Consider the following 16,026-nt stretch of genomic DNA (forward strand, 5'->3'; position numbering starts at 1 on the left):
GGACAATATGTGTGTGAATTTATGTGTTTAGAAAATGGGAGATCTTTTTTTACATAAAAAAATGTAACTGCTATTTGCTTTCTAAATTAGTGTTTATGTATTAACTAATTTCATTGGCAATAAATCTTTGACAGGAAAAAGTCCACGTAAATTGAATTGTCATTCTTGATGCACTAATATTGTTAAGAAATATAGATGCATTTTTCTGTGAATGTGTATGTTTCTTTGAATATGCATTTGAACATTGAGGTTATATATTTCTGTGATTGTATACAGTACATGCGATGTATGCAAGTGGAAGGAATCCACACATACAGCTCTTGGTAAAATAGATTTCAAGAACAATGATTCAGCTCTGTTCCACTTCTCTTCTGTAGTGAACCAGCTGTCTAGACATTGAATTATTACTTACAGTATTCTCCTTTGCTTCCACTAGCACAGACGTCAAAGACTCGCACACTCATCATGTAGAAATTGCATGCAGTTGTATGCTGCTTAATTTGCGATCTATTAACAGCAAGTGTTGCAATAAATAGGCGCAATATTTTTACTGATGCATTTGTCAATATTCAATTCGTATGCACAAAATATAAACAAAAGCATTCACTCTGAAAGTTGATACATGTAGGCCATTCATATAGTTTATGGGCAGCACTTGTTTAATTAATCGAATCAGTTATTATTTTCTTGCTCAAACCGTGAGCAAAACCTGTCTAGGTGAATCACCAACTACTGTATCCCTCAATATGTATTCCATTCATAAACTGGAATAAACTGGAGCGGGAGTGTGCAGTTGACTCATGTCATGTGTTAACCTAGCTGACTAAGTAGAGGAAGAGGCGAAGCGGGAGGATATATTCCGCCCAAAATCTTTCCGTGTAAAATAAACAGGCCAAGTGGGGATTTTTTGTATGGAGGTCAATGAGAGTGTCGGATTACGTCAGATTTATTCGATGGAATAGACGTTTCGTAATGTTTAGGATGTTACAACTGTACTGATTTAAGTGGATGCACGTTGCATTCAGGCAACTTTGAGAAAAACTACTTCGTCTTCCTGTTGTTTGCACACGTATCTGCCCTCTCATTGGCTGGAATAGTCCCACCTGATCTCCCCTCCTCCCACCTGCCGTCCATCTTTGAGGACATGTGTTTCCATGCACACGTTTGTTTTACTATCCTTGTGGGGACCAAACAATTGAGTCCCATTCAAAATCCTATTTTCCCTAAACCTAACCTTAACCCCTATCCCTAAACCTAACCTTAACTCCTTAAACGTGATATTTAAGTTTTATATTTGTAATAAATTTGCAAACGTTTTTTGCTTCGTCATTATGGGGTATTGTGTATAGATTGATGAGGGGGGAAAAAATATTGAAATAATTTTAGAATAAGTCTAAAACGTATCAAAATGTGGGTAAAGTCAAGGGGTCTGAATACTGTATAGTATATATTAGACTCAATTTGCTATGAGACTCAATTTCGAGTTGCATAGCAAAGGGTCTGAACACTTATGTAAATAAGGTACTTCTCTTTATATATATATTTATTTAAAAAAAAAAATGCTAAAAATTCTAAACCTTTTTTCACTTTGTCATTATGGGGTATTGTGTGTAGATTGAGGAAAAACAAATATTTAATCCATTTTAGAATAAGACTGTAATGTAACAAAATGTGGAAAAAGGGAAGGGGCCTGAAGCTAAACAGTGCACTTGCACCTGAGATGCGTTTTAAGGCTATATGGATGAGAAAGTTAACTTATCATTTCCAAACGTTTAGGTCAGTTGTATGCTGCTTAATTTGCGATCTATTAACAGCAAGGGTTCCAATAAATAGGCGAAATATTTTTTACGGATGCATTTGGCAATATTCAATTAATTTGCACAGCATATAAACAAAAGCATTCACTCTGAAAGTTGATACATGTAGGCCATTCATATAGTTTATGGGCAGCACTTGTTTAATTAATCGAATCAGTTATTATTTTCTTGCTCAAACCGTGAGCAAAACCTGTCTAGGTGAATCACCAACTACTATATTCCTCAATATGTATTCCATTCATAAACTGGAATAAACTGGAGCGGGAGTGTGCAGTTGACTCATGTCATGTGTTAACCTAGCTGACTAAGTAGAGGAAGAGGCGGAGCGGGAGGATATATTCCGCCCAAAATCTTTCCGTGTAAAATAAACAGGCGAAGTGGGGATTTTTTGTATGGAGGTCAATGAGAGTGTCGAATTACGTCACATTTATTCAATGGAATAGACGTTTCGTAATGTTTAGGATGTTACAAATGTACTGATTTAAGTGGATGGACGTTGCATTCAGGCAACTTTGAGAAAAACTACTTCGTCTTCCTGTTGTTCGCACACGTATCTGCCCTCTCATTGGCTGGAATAGTCCCATCTGATCTCCCCTCCTCCCACCTGCCGTCCATCTTTGAGGACATGTGTTTCCATGCACACGTTTGTTTTACTATCCTTGTGGGGACCAAACAATTGATTCCCATTCAAAATCCTATTTTCCCTAAACCTAACCTTAACCCCTATCCCTAAACCTAACCTTAACTCATTAAACGTGATATTTAAGTTTTATATTTGTAATACATTTGCAAACGTTTTTTGCTTCGTCATTATGGGGTATTGTGTATAGATTGATGAGGGGGGAAAAAATATTGAAATAATTTTAGAATAAGTCTAAAACGTATCAAAATGTGGGAAAAGTCAAGGGGTCTGAATACTGTATAGTATATATTAGACTCAATTTGCTATGAGACTCAATTTCGAGTTTCATAGCAACGGGTCTGAACACTTATGTAAATAAGGTACTTCTGTTTATATATATATTTATTTATTTTTAATTGCTAAAAATTCTAAACCTTTTTTCACTTTGTCATTATGGGGTATTGTGTGTAGATTGAGGAAAAACAAATATTTAATCAATTTTAGAATAAGACTGTAATGTAACAAAATGTGGAAAAAGGGAAGGGGCCTGAAGCTAGACAGTGCACTTGCACCTGAGATGCGTTTTAAGGCTATATGGATGAGAAAGTTAACTTATCATTTCCAAACGTTTAGGTCAGTTGTATGCTGCTTAATTTGCGATCTATTAACAGCAAGGGTTCCAATAAATAGGCGAAATATTTTTTACGGATGCATTTGGTAATATGCACAAAATATAAACAAAAGCATTCACTCTGAAAGTTGATACATGTAGGCCATTCATATAGTTTATGGGCAGCATTTGTTTAATTAATCGAATCAGTTATTATTTTCTTGCTCAAACCGTGAGCAAAACCTGTCTAGGTGAATCACCAACTACTGTATCCCTCAATATGTATTCGATTCATAAACTGGAATAAACTGGAGCGGGAGTGTGCAGTTGACTCATGTCATGTGTTAACCTAGCTGACTAAGTAGAGGAAGAGGCGAAGCGGGATATATTCCGCCCAAAATCTTTCCGTGTAAAATAAACAGGCCAAGTGGGGATTTTTTGTATGGAGGTCAATGAGAGTGTCGAATTACGTCACATTTATTCGATGGAATAGACGTTTCGTAATGTTTAGGATGTTACAAATGTACTGATTTAAGTGGATGCACGTTACATTCAGGCAACTTTGAGAAAAACTACTTCGTCTTCCTGTTGTTCGCACACGTATCTGCCCTCTCATTGGCTGGAATAGTCCCACCTGATCTCCCCTCCTCCCACCTGCCGTCCATCTTTGAGGACATGTGTTTCCATGCACACGTTTGTTTTACTATCCTTGTGGGGACCAAACAATTGATTCCCATTCAAAATCCTATTTTCCCTAAACCTAACCTTAACCCCTATCCCTAAACCTATCCTTAACCCCTAAACCTAACCTTAACTCCTTAAACGTGATATTTAAGTTTTATATTTGTAATACATTTGCAAACGTTTTTTGCTTCGTCATTATGGGGTATTGTGTATAGATTGATGAGGGGGGAAAAAATATTGAAATAATTTTAGAATAAGTCTAAAACGTATCAAAATGTGGGAAAAGTCAAGGGGTCTGAATACTGTATAGTATATATTAGACTCAATTTGCTATGAGACTCAATTTCGAGTTTCATAGCAACGGGTCTGAACACTTATGTAAATAAGGTACTTCTGTTTATATATATATTTATTTATTTTTTATTGCTAAAAATTCTAAACCTTTTTTCACTTTGTCATTATGGGGTATTGTGTGTAGATTGAGGAAAAACAAATATGTAATCAATTTTAGAATAAGACTGTAATGTAACAAAATGTGGAAAAAGGGAAGGGGCCTGAAGCTAAACAGTGCACTTGCACCTGAGATGCGTTTTAAGGCTATATGGATGAGAAAGTTAACTTATCATTTCCAAACGTTTAGGTCAGTTGTATGCTGCTTAATTTGCGATCTATTAACAGCAAGGGTTCCAATAAAAAGGCGAAATATTTTTTACGGATGCATTTTGCAATATTCAATTAATTTGCACAGCATATAAACAAAAGCATTCACTCTGAAAGTTGATACATGTAGGCCATTCATATAGTTTATGGGCAGCACTTGTTTAATTAATCGAATCAGTTATTATTTTCTTGCTCAAACCGTGAGCAAAACCTGTCTAGGTGAATCACCAACTACTATATTCCTCAATATGTATTCCATTCATAAACTGGAATAAACTGGAGCGGGAGTGTGCAGTTGTTGACTCATGTCATGTGTTAACCTAGCTGACTAAGTAGAGGAAGAGGCGAAGCGGGATATATTCCGCCCAAAATCTTTCCGTGTAAAATAAACAGGCCAAGTGGGGATTTTTTGTATGGAGGTCAATGAGAGTGTCGAATTACGTCACATTTATTCGATGGAATAGACGTTTCGTAATGTTTAGGATGTTACAAATGTACTGATTTAAGTGGATGCACGTTACATTCAGGCAACTTTGAGAAAAACTACTTCGTCTTCCTGTTGTTCGCACACGTATCTGCCCTCTCATTGGCTGGAATAGTCCCACCTGATCTCCCCTCCTCCCACCTGCCGTCCATCTTTGAGGACATGTGTTTCCATGCACACGTTTGTTTTACTATCCTTGTGGGGACCAAACAATTGATTCCCATTCAAAATCCTATTTTCCCTAAACCTAACCTTAACCCCTATCCCTAAACCTAACTCCTGACCCGTAACCCTAACACTAATTCTAACCCTAATTGCAAACCTAACACCTGAGCCTAAAATAGCATTTTCCTTGTGGGTACTAGCGAAATGTCCCGACTTGTCCGAATTTTCCTTGTTTTATTATCTTCGTGAGCACTTCTGATCCCCTCAAGGATAGTAAAACCCAAACACACATAGAGTCTGAGTTTCATTGACAACTGGAGAATCTCAATTGTATTTCCTTGATTCCTCGCGTCTTCTCACCTTGCTTCCTTCTCAAAACTCAGTCAAGGGAATCCAATTGAGATCCTCTCAAAGCTTTGCCACAGTTTACCTTCTTTGGTCGTGGAGAGAGTTAGCTTTTTCTCAACCTATACCACCATCTACTGTTATGTATGAGTACTGGCCCATCTAGACATATCACCATAGACGGTATATGCCTAGCACACATCAACCACTAGAGAGCGCCCTCTATACGGAAGTGAAGCTGTCAGCTCGAGACAGGAAATGAAAGCAGAAATGTTTAAATTGTAAAGCAGCACAGACATCTTGCAGTATTCTTCCGAATTCTTCTTTAAACAACAAAATATCTCTTCAAAATGTCGAAGAATAATGATTCGAACCAATTCAGGAAGGTGGACGTTGACGAGTACGACGAGAACAAATTTGTGGACGATGAGGATAATGGAGAGAGTCAGGTCGGTCCAGATGAAGCAGAAGTGGATTCGCTGATCAGACAATATCCTTTTACACTGCTTTGATTTACTAAGTGCACTGTTACATTTAATGGAGTGACGTGAAGCCGACACAGTTTTGCTATAATGTTGCAATTCAGACTATCTGACAAGTCATGATGCTACTATGTTGCAGATAAAGTCGATGCTTGTGCGCCTGTCACCAAGTCAGGGCGTGGTGCTCTCATGTCATTGATCCAACGATCTTCCTTTTTCATGTAACGAGAATACGTTCTGCAGTCAGATTTAGTGTTTTATTCAGTAAAGGTTTGGTGATGGTGGTGGTGGTAGTAGTAGGCCTAATATTGTGTTTATGACCTGAAGACATTCATTTGTTTCAAAGCAGGTTCAGACAAGTTGAAGGAGGGTAGGAAGTGAATTCCACCAGTCAATCATTCAGTCAGTCATTGAGATTCTAAAACATTTTTGAAGAGAGGTGAATCAAGAATTACTGTGGCGCTCTCTCATTAGTATAAAACTTTTGTATAGTTTGTCTGTCTGTCTTTTCCTTAACACTGATGCACAGGGAACCTGATGGAAGCTTTGCAGGCTGTACTGAAGAATCCCCCCATCAACACCAAAAACCAAAATGTTAAGGTCAGCCTTCATTACAACACAATAGAACCATGTTGAGCATTAACAGTCCCATGTGAAACAAAACTAGCTTGTTCCTCAAAATACACTTTGAGCTTGAGGCATGTAAAAGCGTGTACTTCCTTCACTGTGCGTGTGTGTGTGATTAGGATCGTGCTGAAGCCCTGATGCTTAAAGTACTGAGTGCCTTCAAGAGCAGTGACATTGAGAAGGCTGTACAGTCTCTGGATAAGAACGGTGTTGACCTGCTAATGAAGTACATCTACAAGGGCTTTGAGAAGCCTTCTGAAAACAGCAGTGCTACCCTGCTGCAGTGGCACGAAAAGGTAAGACTTAACCTTACTGGTGTATGGCTGGAAGCACTTACAAGGTAGTAGGGGTGTGTGAAATGCACACACTGATGAAGCCTTTGCATACATTTTTATTAAGAAGTGCTCACTGAAGTACTCTTTACTGTTAGATTGCTTTATTAACTGTTATTTCAATATTCCTGTTATATTGTTGTTATTTGCATTCACTGTGTTCATACTGTGTGGGGTTCTAGGCTCTCTCTGCTGGAGGAGTGGGTTCCATCGTGAGAGTGCTGACAGCCAGGAAAACTGTGTAGAGCTGCACTGGACCTGACTGACTGCCACTGAGACCACTCTCTTAGGGGATGTGCTGGCACTATAACCCCCTGGGCCTGTACTCATAAAGCATCTCAGAGTAGAAGTTCCTATCTAGGATCAGTTTAGCTTTTTATATAATAATGAATAAGATTACATGGACAGGGTTGACCTGATCCTAGATCAGCACTCCTACTCTGAAACGCTATATAATTACGGGCCCAGAACTGGTTTCCTTTCTATGCTTGAAGGAAGCTCGCAGACACCAGACGACCTGTTTCAAATGGCCCCTTCTCAGTCCTAAAATGCTTTATGATATTTGATCAGAATCCAATGTTTGTCAAACATTTTGTGCTTTTGTTGTGAAAGAAGATGAGATACTTATATCATAAGATTTAAATCATCTTCATGTCATAAGGATGACATGTAATAATATGCCATTTTCAGAGATAGATTTTGTGCTATCATGGTGGGTAGATGGCACCATACGGTCAGATTTCATTCCCTCTAATGCAGAGCAGTTTGTGTGTGATTATGCTTGACCTAGTTAACCTGGTCCCAGGTCAGTGGAGGCTGCTGATGGGAGGACGACTCACAATAATGGCTGGAACGGATCAAATAGAATGGCATCAAACCATGTGTTTGATGTATTTGATACCATTCCACTAACTCTGCCACTACCACGAGCCTGTCCTCCCCAATTAAGGTGCCACCAACCTCCTGTGTCCCAGATCTATTTGTCCTATTTAGCCAACTCCAATGGGCATTAATATACAGCACTAACAGATCTGGGACCAAGCTAGGAACAAGTCCTTTGGAATGTAGTGATGTCATCACATGTTCCTGGACACATCTCAGAGGGCATCTTCTTTTATAACGTATTTACAACAAGTATAGAAAAATATAATCTCTTGACAAATCCATTTGTAGATGTATTGAGGAAATAATATGTGTTACTTTAAACCTTCTGATCAAATGACCAAATGCCTTATTGGGATATTCTTTTTGATATACTGTATATTAATTTTCTGGACATAATAAACAAACATCCACCTAATGAGCTTTTTTTCTTTTTCTGACATTTTAAAATATCTTATATTTCAAAGATGACTGCAAAAACTACATTCCACTCAGAGTATGTGTTTTGTATTCTTTCTTGGAATTCTTTATTCAGATGCTGGTTATTTTTTCAATTCTTCGATGATCTTTGTTGTCATATTTGTATCTTGCGAGCCACCTCAGGTGGTAGGTCTCCCACTCTCCTGAAGCTTGTCATCACCCCTCCCCCTGGGCCACCCCTCCCCCTGGATCACCTCTCCACCTGGGTCACCTCTCCCCCTGGATCATCTCTCCACCTGGGTCACCTCTCCCCCTGGATCACCTCTCTACCTGGGTCACCTCTCCCCCTGGGTCACCTCTCCCCCTGGGTCACCTCTCCCCCTGGGTCACCTCTCCCCCTGGGTCACCTCTCCCCCTGGGCCACCCCTCCCCCTGGGTCACCCCTCCCCCTGGGCCACCCCTCCCCCTGGGTCACCTCTCTCCCTGGGTCACTCCTCCCCCTGGGTCACTTCTCCCTCAGCCATCCAGTCATGGAGGAGGATCTGTTCCAGAATATGGCCTCTTAGTGGGATCCTGCTACAGTCACCAGCTGATCAACTCCTCACACTCTGTATCATGATGAAACAGCGATAGGATGGAGAGTTGGCCTTTGGGTCTCTTCAATCTTTTTTTTGTATTTGATCACCTTTAATCTAGTCTGAGTACTAGTCTTTTTAGCTAATATTCCACTCCTTGCCACTCCTGTCATTTGTCCAAGCTCTTTGGAAAATGACGAGTGGAATTTTAGCTAAAAAGACTGGTACCCACCTTTAAGCCACTCATGTATCCATTACCACCAAACATAGCAACAGAAACTTCTCTCTCTTTCTGTGCACCCCGCTCACCTTTAGTCAGGCCCTTTTTGAAGCACAGGCGCCCAGCGATGATGTCAGCCTCCTTGTTGAAGGGCAGGCGGCCACACACCAGGCCGTAGAGCAGTACCCCCAGTAACCAGATGGTGGCGACCCTGGTACACACCACTCAGCACCCACTCTGGAGGACAGTACTCTTCTGTACCTGAGGGAAGGAATAAGGGAGGAAACATTACAGAGAGATTACTGTAAATTACCAATATCGTGTTTTCTGAGACATTTTCCAGATCTTTACAACTGGGTCATGTTCATTAGGGCACACTAACAAAAGTGCTTCTTATTGGACGAGTTCACTTTACTTACTTTACTTTTTAGTCATTTAGCAGACGCTCTTATCCAGAGCGACTTACAGATAGCACCTACCTATTTCACTAAGTTTCAGAGTGTTTTCTTGCATTCCGTGCCTATTGAACATAACCCTGACCAGCGATTCCCTTGTTGTCGCCTACCTGAGTAGTCTCTATAGGACGATTCTCTGAGCAGGTCTCCACAGCTGAAGTCGATGAGCTTGACCCGCAGGTTGTCTGCACCAGCAGGTTTTCAACCTTGACGTCACGGTGCAGGACCCCCGGTCACGGCAATGCTGAACAGCCAGCACCACTACCTGTAATAACATAATCATAATATAGAACAGCCAGCACCACCTGTAATAACATAATCAGAATGTTGAACAGTCAGCACTACCTGTAATAACATAATCATAATATAGAACAGCCAGCACCACCTGTAATAACATAATCATAATATAGAACAGTCAGCACTACCTGTAATAACATAATCATAATATAGAACAGCCAGCACTACCTGTAATAACATAATCATAATATAGAACAGCCAGCACCACCTGTAATAACATAATCAGAGTATAGAACAGCCAGCATCACCTGTAATAACATCATTATCACTTGAGTGGGTTGAGTCACTGACGTGGTCTTCCTGTCTGGGTTGGCGCCCCCCCTTGGCTTGTGCCGTGGCGGAGATCTTTGTGGGCTATACTCGGCCTTGTCTCGGGATGGTAAGTTGGTGGTTGGAGATATCCCTCCAGTGGTGTGGGGGATGTGCTTTGGCAAAGTGGGTGGGGTTATATCCTACCTGTTTGGCCCTGTCTGGGGGTTTCATCGGATGGGGCCACAGTTTCTCCTGACCCCTCCTGTCTCAGCCTCCAGTATTTATGCTGCAGTAGTTTATGTGTCGGGGGGCTAGTGTCAGTCTGTCACATCTGGAGTATTTCTCTTGTCTTTTCCGGTGTCCTGTGTGAATTTAAATATGCTCTCTCTAATTCTCTCTTTCTCTTTCTTTCTCTCTCTCGGAGGACCTGAGCCCTAGGACCATGACTCAGGACTACCTGGGTTGATGACTCCTTGCTCTCCCCAGTCCACCTGGCCATGCTGCTGCTCCAGTTCCAACTGTTCTGCCTGCGGCTATGGAACCCTGACCTGTTCACCGGACGTGCTACCTGTCCCAGACCTGCTGTCCCAGACCTGCTGGAACCCTGACCTGTTCACCGGACGTGCTACCTGTCCCAGACCTGCTGTTTTCAACTCTCTAGATACTCTCAAAGATCGGCTATGATAAAGCCAACTGACACTTACTCTTGTGTTACTGACTTGTTGCACCCTCGACAACTAGTATGATTATTATTATTTGACCATGCTGGTCATTTATGAACATTTGAACATCTTGGCCATGTTCTGTTATAATCTCCACCCGGCACAGCCAGAAGAGGACTGGCCACCCCTCCTGCCTGGTTCCTCTCTAGGTTTCTTCCTAGGTTTTGGCCTTTCTAGGGAGTTTTTCCTAGCCACCGTGCTTCTACACCTGCATTGCTTGCTGTTTGGCGTTTTAGGCTGGGTTTCTGTACAGCACTTTGAGATATCAGCCAAAGAAGCCTTTCCTGTTTCCGGTCACAACTTGCAGACTTGTTTACGCTGCTGTGCGTTTTTGTTGCCGTTTTTACTTTGCTACCTGACGGTTTTTACTTTTTCATTACCGTATATTTTTACTTTGCTACCTGACGGTTTTTACTTTTTCATTACCGTATATTTTTACTTTTTCCCTCACTCAACTTTTTTTTTTTCATTCAACTTTCCTACCCCGGAGGTTTTATCTGGACATGGTTCGTCAGGACTTCAAACAGCCGAAGCTAAGTAACATTAACATGATGCCTTCTAATTGCAGTCGTTGTACTCATAATATACAGGAGAACGATCGCCTTACGGCAAGGATAGCTGTGCTGCAAGCCCAGCTTCAGACGCAATCGTTAGGCAAGGGTCATTTCAGTGTAGGAAAGGATGAAACAGCGTCTGTGCCACCAGCAAGTACAGATAGTAACGTTAGTATAAACCCCCTCGCACGGTCCCCGCAGCCGGACATCTTTCTCATGGCGTCTGGAGGGAAACGCTGTAGGAATGCTCAACCGGTGTCGCTTATTCAGCCGACAGAAACTTTCAACCGGTTCTCCCCGTTAAGCGAGTCGGAGTCGGAGGCCGAGACTTCTCTGGTCTCTGCTCCTCCCGCTGTGGGGTCTGAGACGCCGACGGCTCCCACCATTAGCTCTGACAAATTGAAAACCCTAGTCATTGGCGACTCCATTACCCGCAGTATTAGACTTAAAACTAATCATCCAGCGATCATACACTGTTTACCAGGGGGCAGGGCTACCGACGTTAAGGCTAATCTAAAGACGGTGCTGGCTAAAGCTAAAACTGGCGAGTGTAGAGAGTATAGAGATATTGTTATCCACGTCGGCACCAACGATGTTAGGATGAAACAGTCAGAGGTCACCAAGCGCAACATAGCTTCAGCGTGTAAATCAGCTAGAAAGATGTGTCGGCATCGATTAATTGTCTCTGGCCCCCTCCCAGTTAGGGGGAGTGATGAGCTCTACAGCAGAGTCTCACAACTCAATCGCTGGATGAAAACTGTTTTCTGCCCCTCCCAAAAGATAGAATTTGTAGATAACTGGCCCTCTTTCTGGGATTCACCCACAAACAGGACCAAGCCTGGCCTGCTGAGGAGTGACGGACTCCATCCTAGCTGGAGGGGTGCTCTCATCTTATCTACGAACATAGACAGGGCTCTAACTCCTCTAGCTCCACAATGAAATAGGGTGCAGACCAGGCAACAGGCTGCTAGCCAGCCTGCCAGCTTAGTGGAGTCTGCCACTAGCACAGTTAGCGTAGTCAGCTCAGCTTTCCCCATTGAGACCGTGTCTGTGCCTCGATCTAGGTTGGGCAAAATTAAAAATGGCGGTGTTCGCTTCAGTAATCTTACTAGTATAAAGACCTCCTCCATTCCTGCCATTATTGAAAGAGATTGTGATACTTCACATCTCAAAATTGGGTTACTTAATGTTAGATCCCTCACTTCCAAGGCAGTTATAGTCAATGAACTAATCACTGATCATAATCTTGATGTGATTGGCCTGACTGAAACATGGCTTAAGCCTGATGAATTTACTGTGTTAAATGAGGCCTCACCCCCTGGTTACACTAGTGACCATACCCCCCGTGCATCCGGCAAAGGCGGAGGTGTTGCTAACATTTACGATAGCAAATTTCAATTTACAAAAAAAAAAACAATGACGTTTTCGTCTTTTAAGCTTCTAGTCATGAAATCTATGCAGCCTACTCAATCACTTTTTATAGCTACTGTTTACAGGCCTCCTGGGCCATATGCAGTGTTCCTTACTGAGTTCCCTGAATTCCTATCGGATCTTGTAGTCATAGCAGATAATATTCAAATTTTTGGTGACTTTAACATTCACATGGAAAAGTCCACAGACCCACTCCAAAAGGCTTTCGGAGCCATCATCGACTCAGAGGGTTTTGTCCAACATGTCTCTGGACCTACTCACTGCCACAGTCATACTCTGGACCTAGTTTTGTCCCATGGAATAAATGTTGTGGATCTTAATGTTTTTCCTCATAATCCTGGATTATCGGACCACCATTTTATTGCGTTTACAATTGCAACAAATAATCTGCTCAGACCCCAACCAAGGAAGATTAAAAGTCGTGCTATAAATTCTCAGACAACCCAAAGATTCCTTGATGCCCTTCCAGACTCCCTCTGCCTACCCAAGGACGTCAGAGGACAAGAATCAGTTAACCACCTAACCGAGGAACTCAATTTAACCTTGCGCAATACCCTAGATGCAGTTGCACCCCTAAAAATTAAAAACATCTGTCATAAGAAACTAGCTCCCTGGTATACAGAAAATACATGAGCTCTGAAGCAAGCTTCCAGAAAATTGGAACGGAAATGGCGCCACACTAAACTGGAAGTCTTCCGACTAGCTTGGAAAGACAGTACCGTGCAGTATCGAAGAGCCCTCACTGCTGCACGATCATCCTATTTTTCCAACTTAATTGAGGAAAATAAGAACAATCCGAAATTTATTTTTGATACTGTCGCAAAGCTAACTAAAAAGCAGCATTCGCAAATGGAGGATGGCTTTCACTTCAGCAGTAATAAATTTATGAACTTCTTTGAGGAAAAGATCATGATCATTAGAAAGCAAATTACGGACTCCTCTTTAAATCTGGGTATTCCTCCAGGGCTCCGTTGTCCTGAGTCTGCACAACTCTGCCAGGACCTAGGATCAAGGGAGATACTAAAGTGTTTTAGTACTATATCTCTTGACATAATGATGAAAATAATCATGGCCTCCAAACCCTCAAGCTGCATACTGGACCCTATTCCAACTAAACTACTGAAAGAGCTGCTTCCTGTGCTTGGCCCTCCTATGTTGAACATAATAAACGGCTCTCTATCCACCGGATGTGTACCAAGCTCACTAAAAGTGGCAGTAATAAAGCCTCTCTTGAAAAAGCCGAATCTTGACCCAGAAATTATAAAAAACTATCGGCCTATATCGAATCTTCCATTCCTCTCAAAAATTTTAGAAAAAGTTGTTGCGCAGCAACTCACTGCCTTCCTGAAGACAAACAATGTATACGAAACGCTTCAGTCTGGTTTTAGACCTCATCATAACACTGAGACTGCACTTGTGAAGGTGGTAAATGACCTTTTAATGACGTCAGACCGAGGCTCTGCATCTGTCCTCATGCTCCTAGATCTTAGTGCCGCTTTTGATACCATCGATCACCACATTCTTTTGGAGAGATTGGAAACCCAAATTGGTCTACATGGACAAGTTCTGGCCTGGTTTAGATCTTATCTGTCGGAAAGATATCAGTTTGTCTCTGTGAATGGTTCGTCCTCTGACAAATCAATTGTAAATTTCGGTGTTCCTCAAGGTTCCGTTCTAGGACCACTATTGTTTTCACTATATATTTTACCTCTTGGGGATGTCATTCGAAAACATAATGTTAAATTTCACTGCTATGCGGACGACACACAGCTGTACATTTCAATGAAACATGGTGAAGCCCCAAAATTGCCCTCGCTAGAAGCCTGTGTTTCAGACATAAGGAAGTGGATGGCTGCAAATTTTCTACTTTTAAACTCGGACAAAACAGAGATGCTTGTCCTAGGTCCCAAGAAACAAAGAGATCTTCTGTTGAATCTGACAATTAATCTGGATGGTTGTACAGTCGTCTCAAATAAAACTGTGAAGGACCTCGGCGTTACTCTGGACCCTGATCTCTCTTTTGAAGAACATATCAAGACTGCTTCAAGGACAGCTTTTTTCCATCTACGTAACATTGCAAAAATCAGAAACTTTCTGTCCAAAAATGACGCAGAAAAATTAATCCATGCTTTTGTTACTTCTAGGCTCGACTACTGCAATGCTCTACTTTCCGGCTACCCGGATAAAGCACTAAACAAACTTCAGTTAGTGCTAAATACGGCTGCTAGAATCCTGACTAGAACCAAAAAATTTGATCATATTACTCCAGTGCTAGCCTCCCTACACTGGCTTCCTGTTAAGGCAAGGGCTGATTTCAAGGTTTTACTGCTGACCTACAAAGCATTACATGGGCTTGCTCCTACCTATCTTTCCGATTTGGTCCTGCCGTACATACCTACACGTACGCTACGGTCACAAGACGCAGGCCTCCTAATTGTCCCTAGAATTTCTAAGCAAACGGCTGGAGGCAGGGCTTTCTCCTATAGAGCTCCATTTTTATGGAATGGTCTGCCTACCCATGTGAGAGACGCAGACTCAGTCTCAACCTTTAAGTCTTTACTGAAGACTTATCTCTTCAGTAGGTCCTATGATTAAGTATAGTCTGGCCCAGGAGTGTGAAGGTGAACGGAAAGGCTGGAGCAACGAACCGCCCTTGCTGTCTCTGCCTTGTCGGTTCCCCTCTTCCCACTGGGATTCTCTGCCTCTAACCCTTTTACAGGAGCTGAGTCACTGACTTACTGGTGTTCTTCCATGCCGTCCATGGGAGGGGTGCGTCACTTGAGTAGGTTGAGCCACTGACGTGGTCTTCCTGTCTGGGTTGGCGCCCCCCCTTGGGTTGTGCCGTGGCGGAGATCTTTGTGGGCTATACTCGGCCTTGTCTTCGGACGGTAAGTTGGTGGTTGTAGATATCCCTCTAGTGGTGTGGGGGCTGTGCTTTGGCAAAGTGGGTGGGGTTATATCCTGCCTGTTTGGCCCTGTCCGGGGGTATCATCGGATGGGGCCACAGTGTCTTCTGATCCCTCCTGTCTCAGCCTCCAGTATTTATGCTGCAGTAGTTTATGTGTCGGGGGGCTAGGGTCAGTCTGTTACATCTGGAGTATTCTCTTGTCTTATTCGGTGTCCTGTGTGAATGTAAATATGCTCTCTCTAATTCTCTCTTTCTTTCTTTCTCTCGGAGGACCTGAGCCCTAGGACCATGCCTCAGGACTACCTGGCATGATGACTCCTTGCTGTCCCCAGTCCACCTGGCCATGCTGCTGCTCCAGTTTCAACTGTTCTGCCTGCGGCTACGGAACCCTGACCTGTTCACCGGACGTGCTTGTTGCACCCTCGACAACTACTATGATTATTATTATTTGACCATGCTGGTCATTTACGAACATTTTAACA

At 42.2% G+C, this 16,026-nt stretch overlaps 1 protein-coding gene across 1 annotated transcript; it reads left to right on the forward strand.

The window, feature by feature from the left end:
* Positions 1-5,588: 5,588 nt before the first annotated feature.
* LOC115169911 (actin-related protein 2/3 complex subunit 5) lies at positions 5,589-8,128 on the forward strand. Its single transcript, XM_029726028.1, has 4 exons — positions 5,589-5,877; positions 6,397-6,469; positions 6,616-6,792; positions 7,011-8,128. The coding sequence occupies exons 1-4, from the start codon at positions 5,738-5,740 to the stop codon at positions 7,071-7,073; spliced, it is 453 nt and encodes a 150-aa protein (XP_029581888.1). The 5' UTR covers positions 5,589-5,737; the 3' UTR covers positions 7,074-8,128.
* The last annotated feature ends 7,898 nt before the right edge of the window (positions 8,129-16,026 follow it).

The sequence above is a fragment of the Salmo trutta genome, chromosome 31, assembly GCF_901001165.1.
Source record: "Salmo trutta chromosome 31, fSalTru1.1, whole genome shotgun sequence".
NCBI classification, from domain to species: Eukaryota; Metazoa; Chordata; class Actinopteri; order Salmoniformes; family Salmonidae; genus Salmo; species Salmo trutta.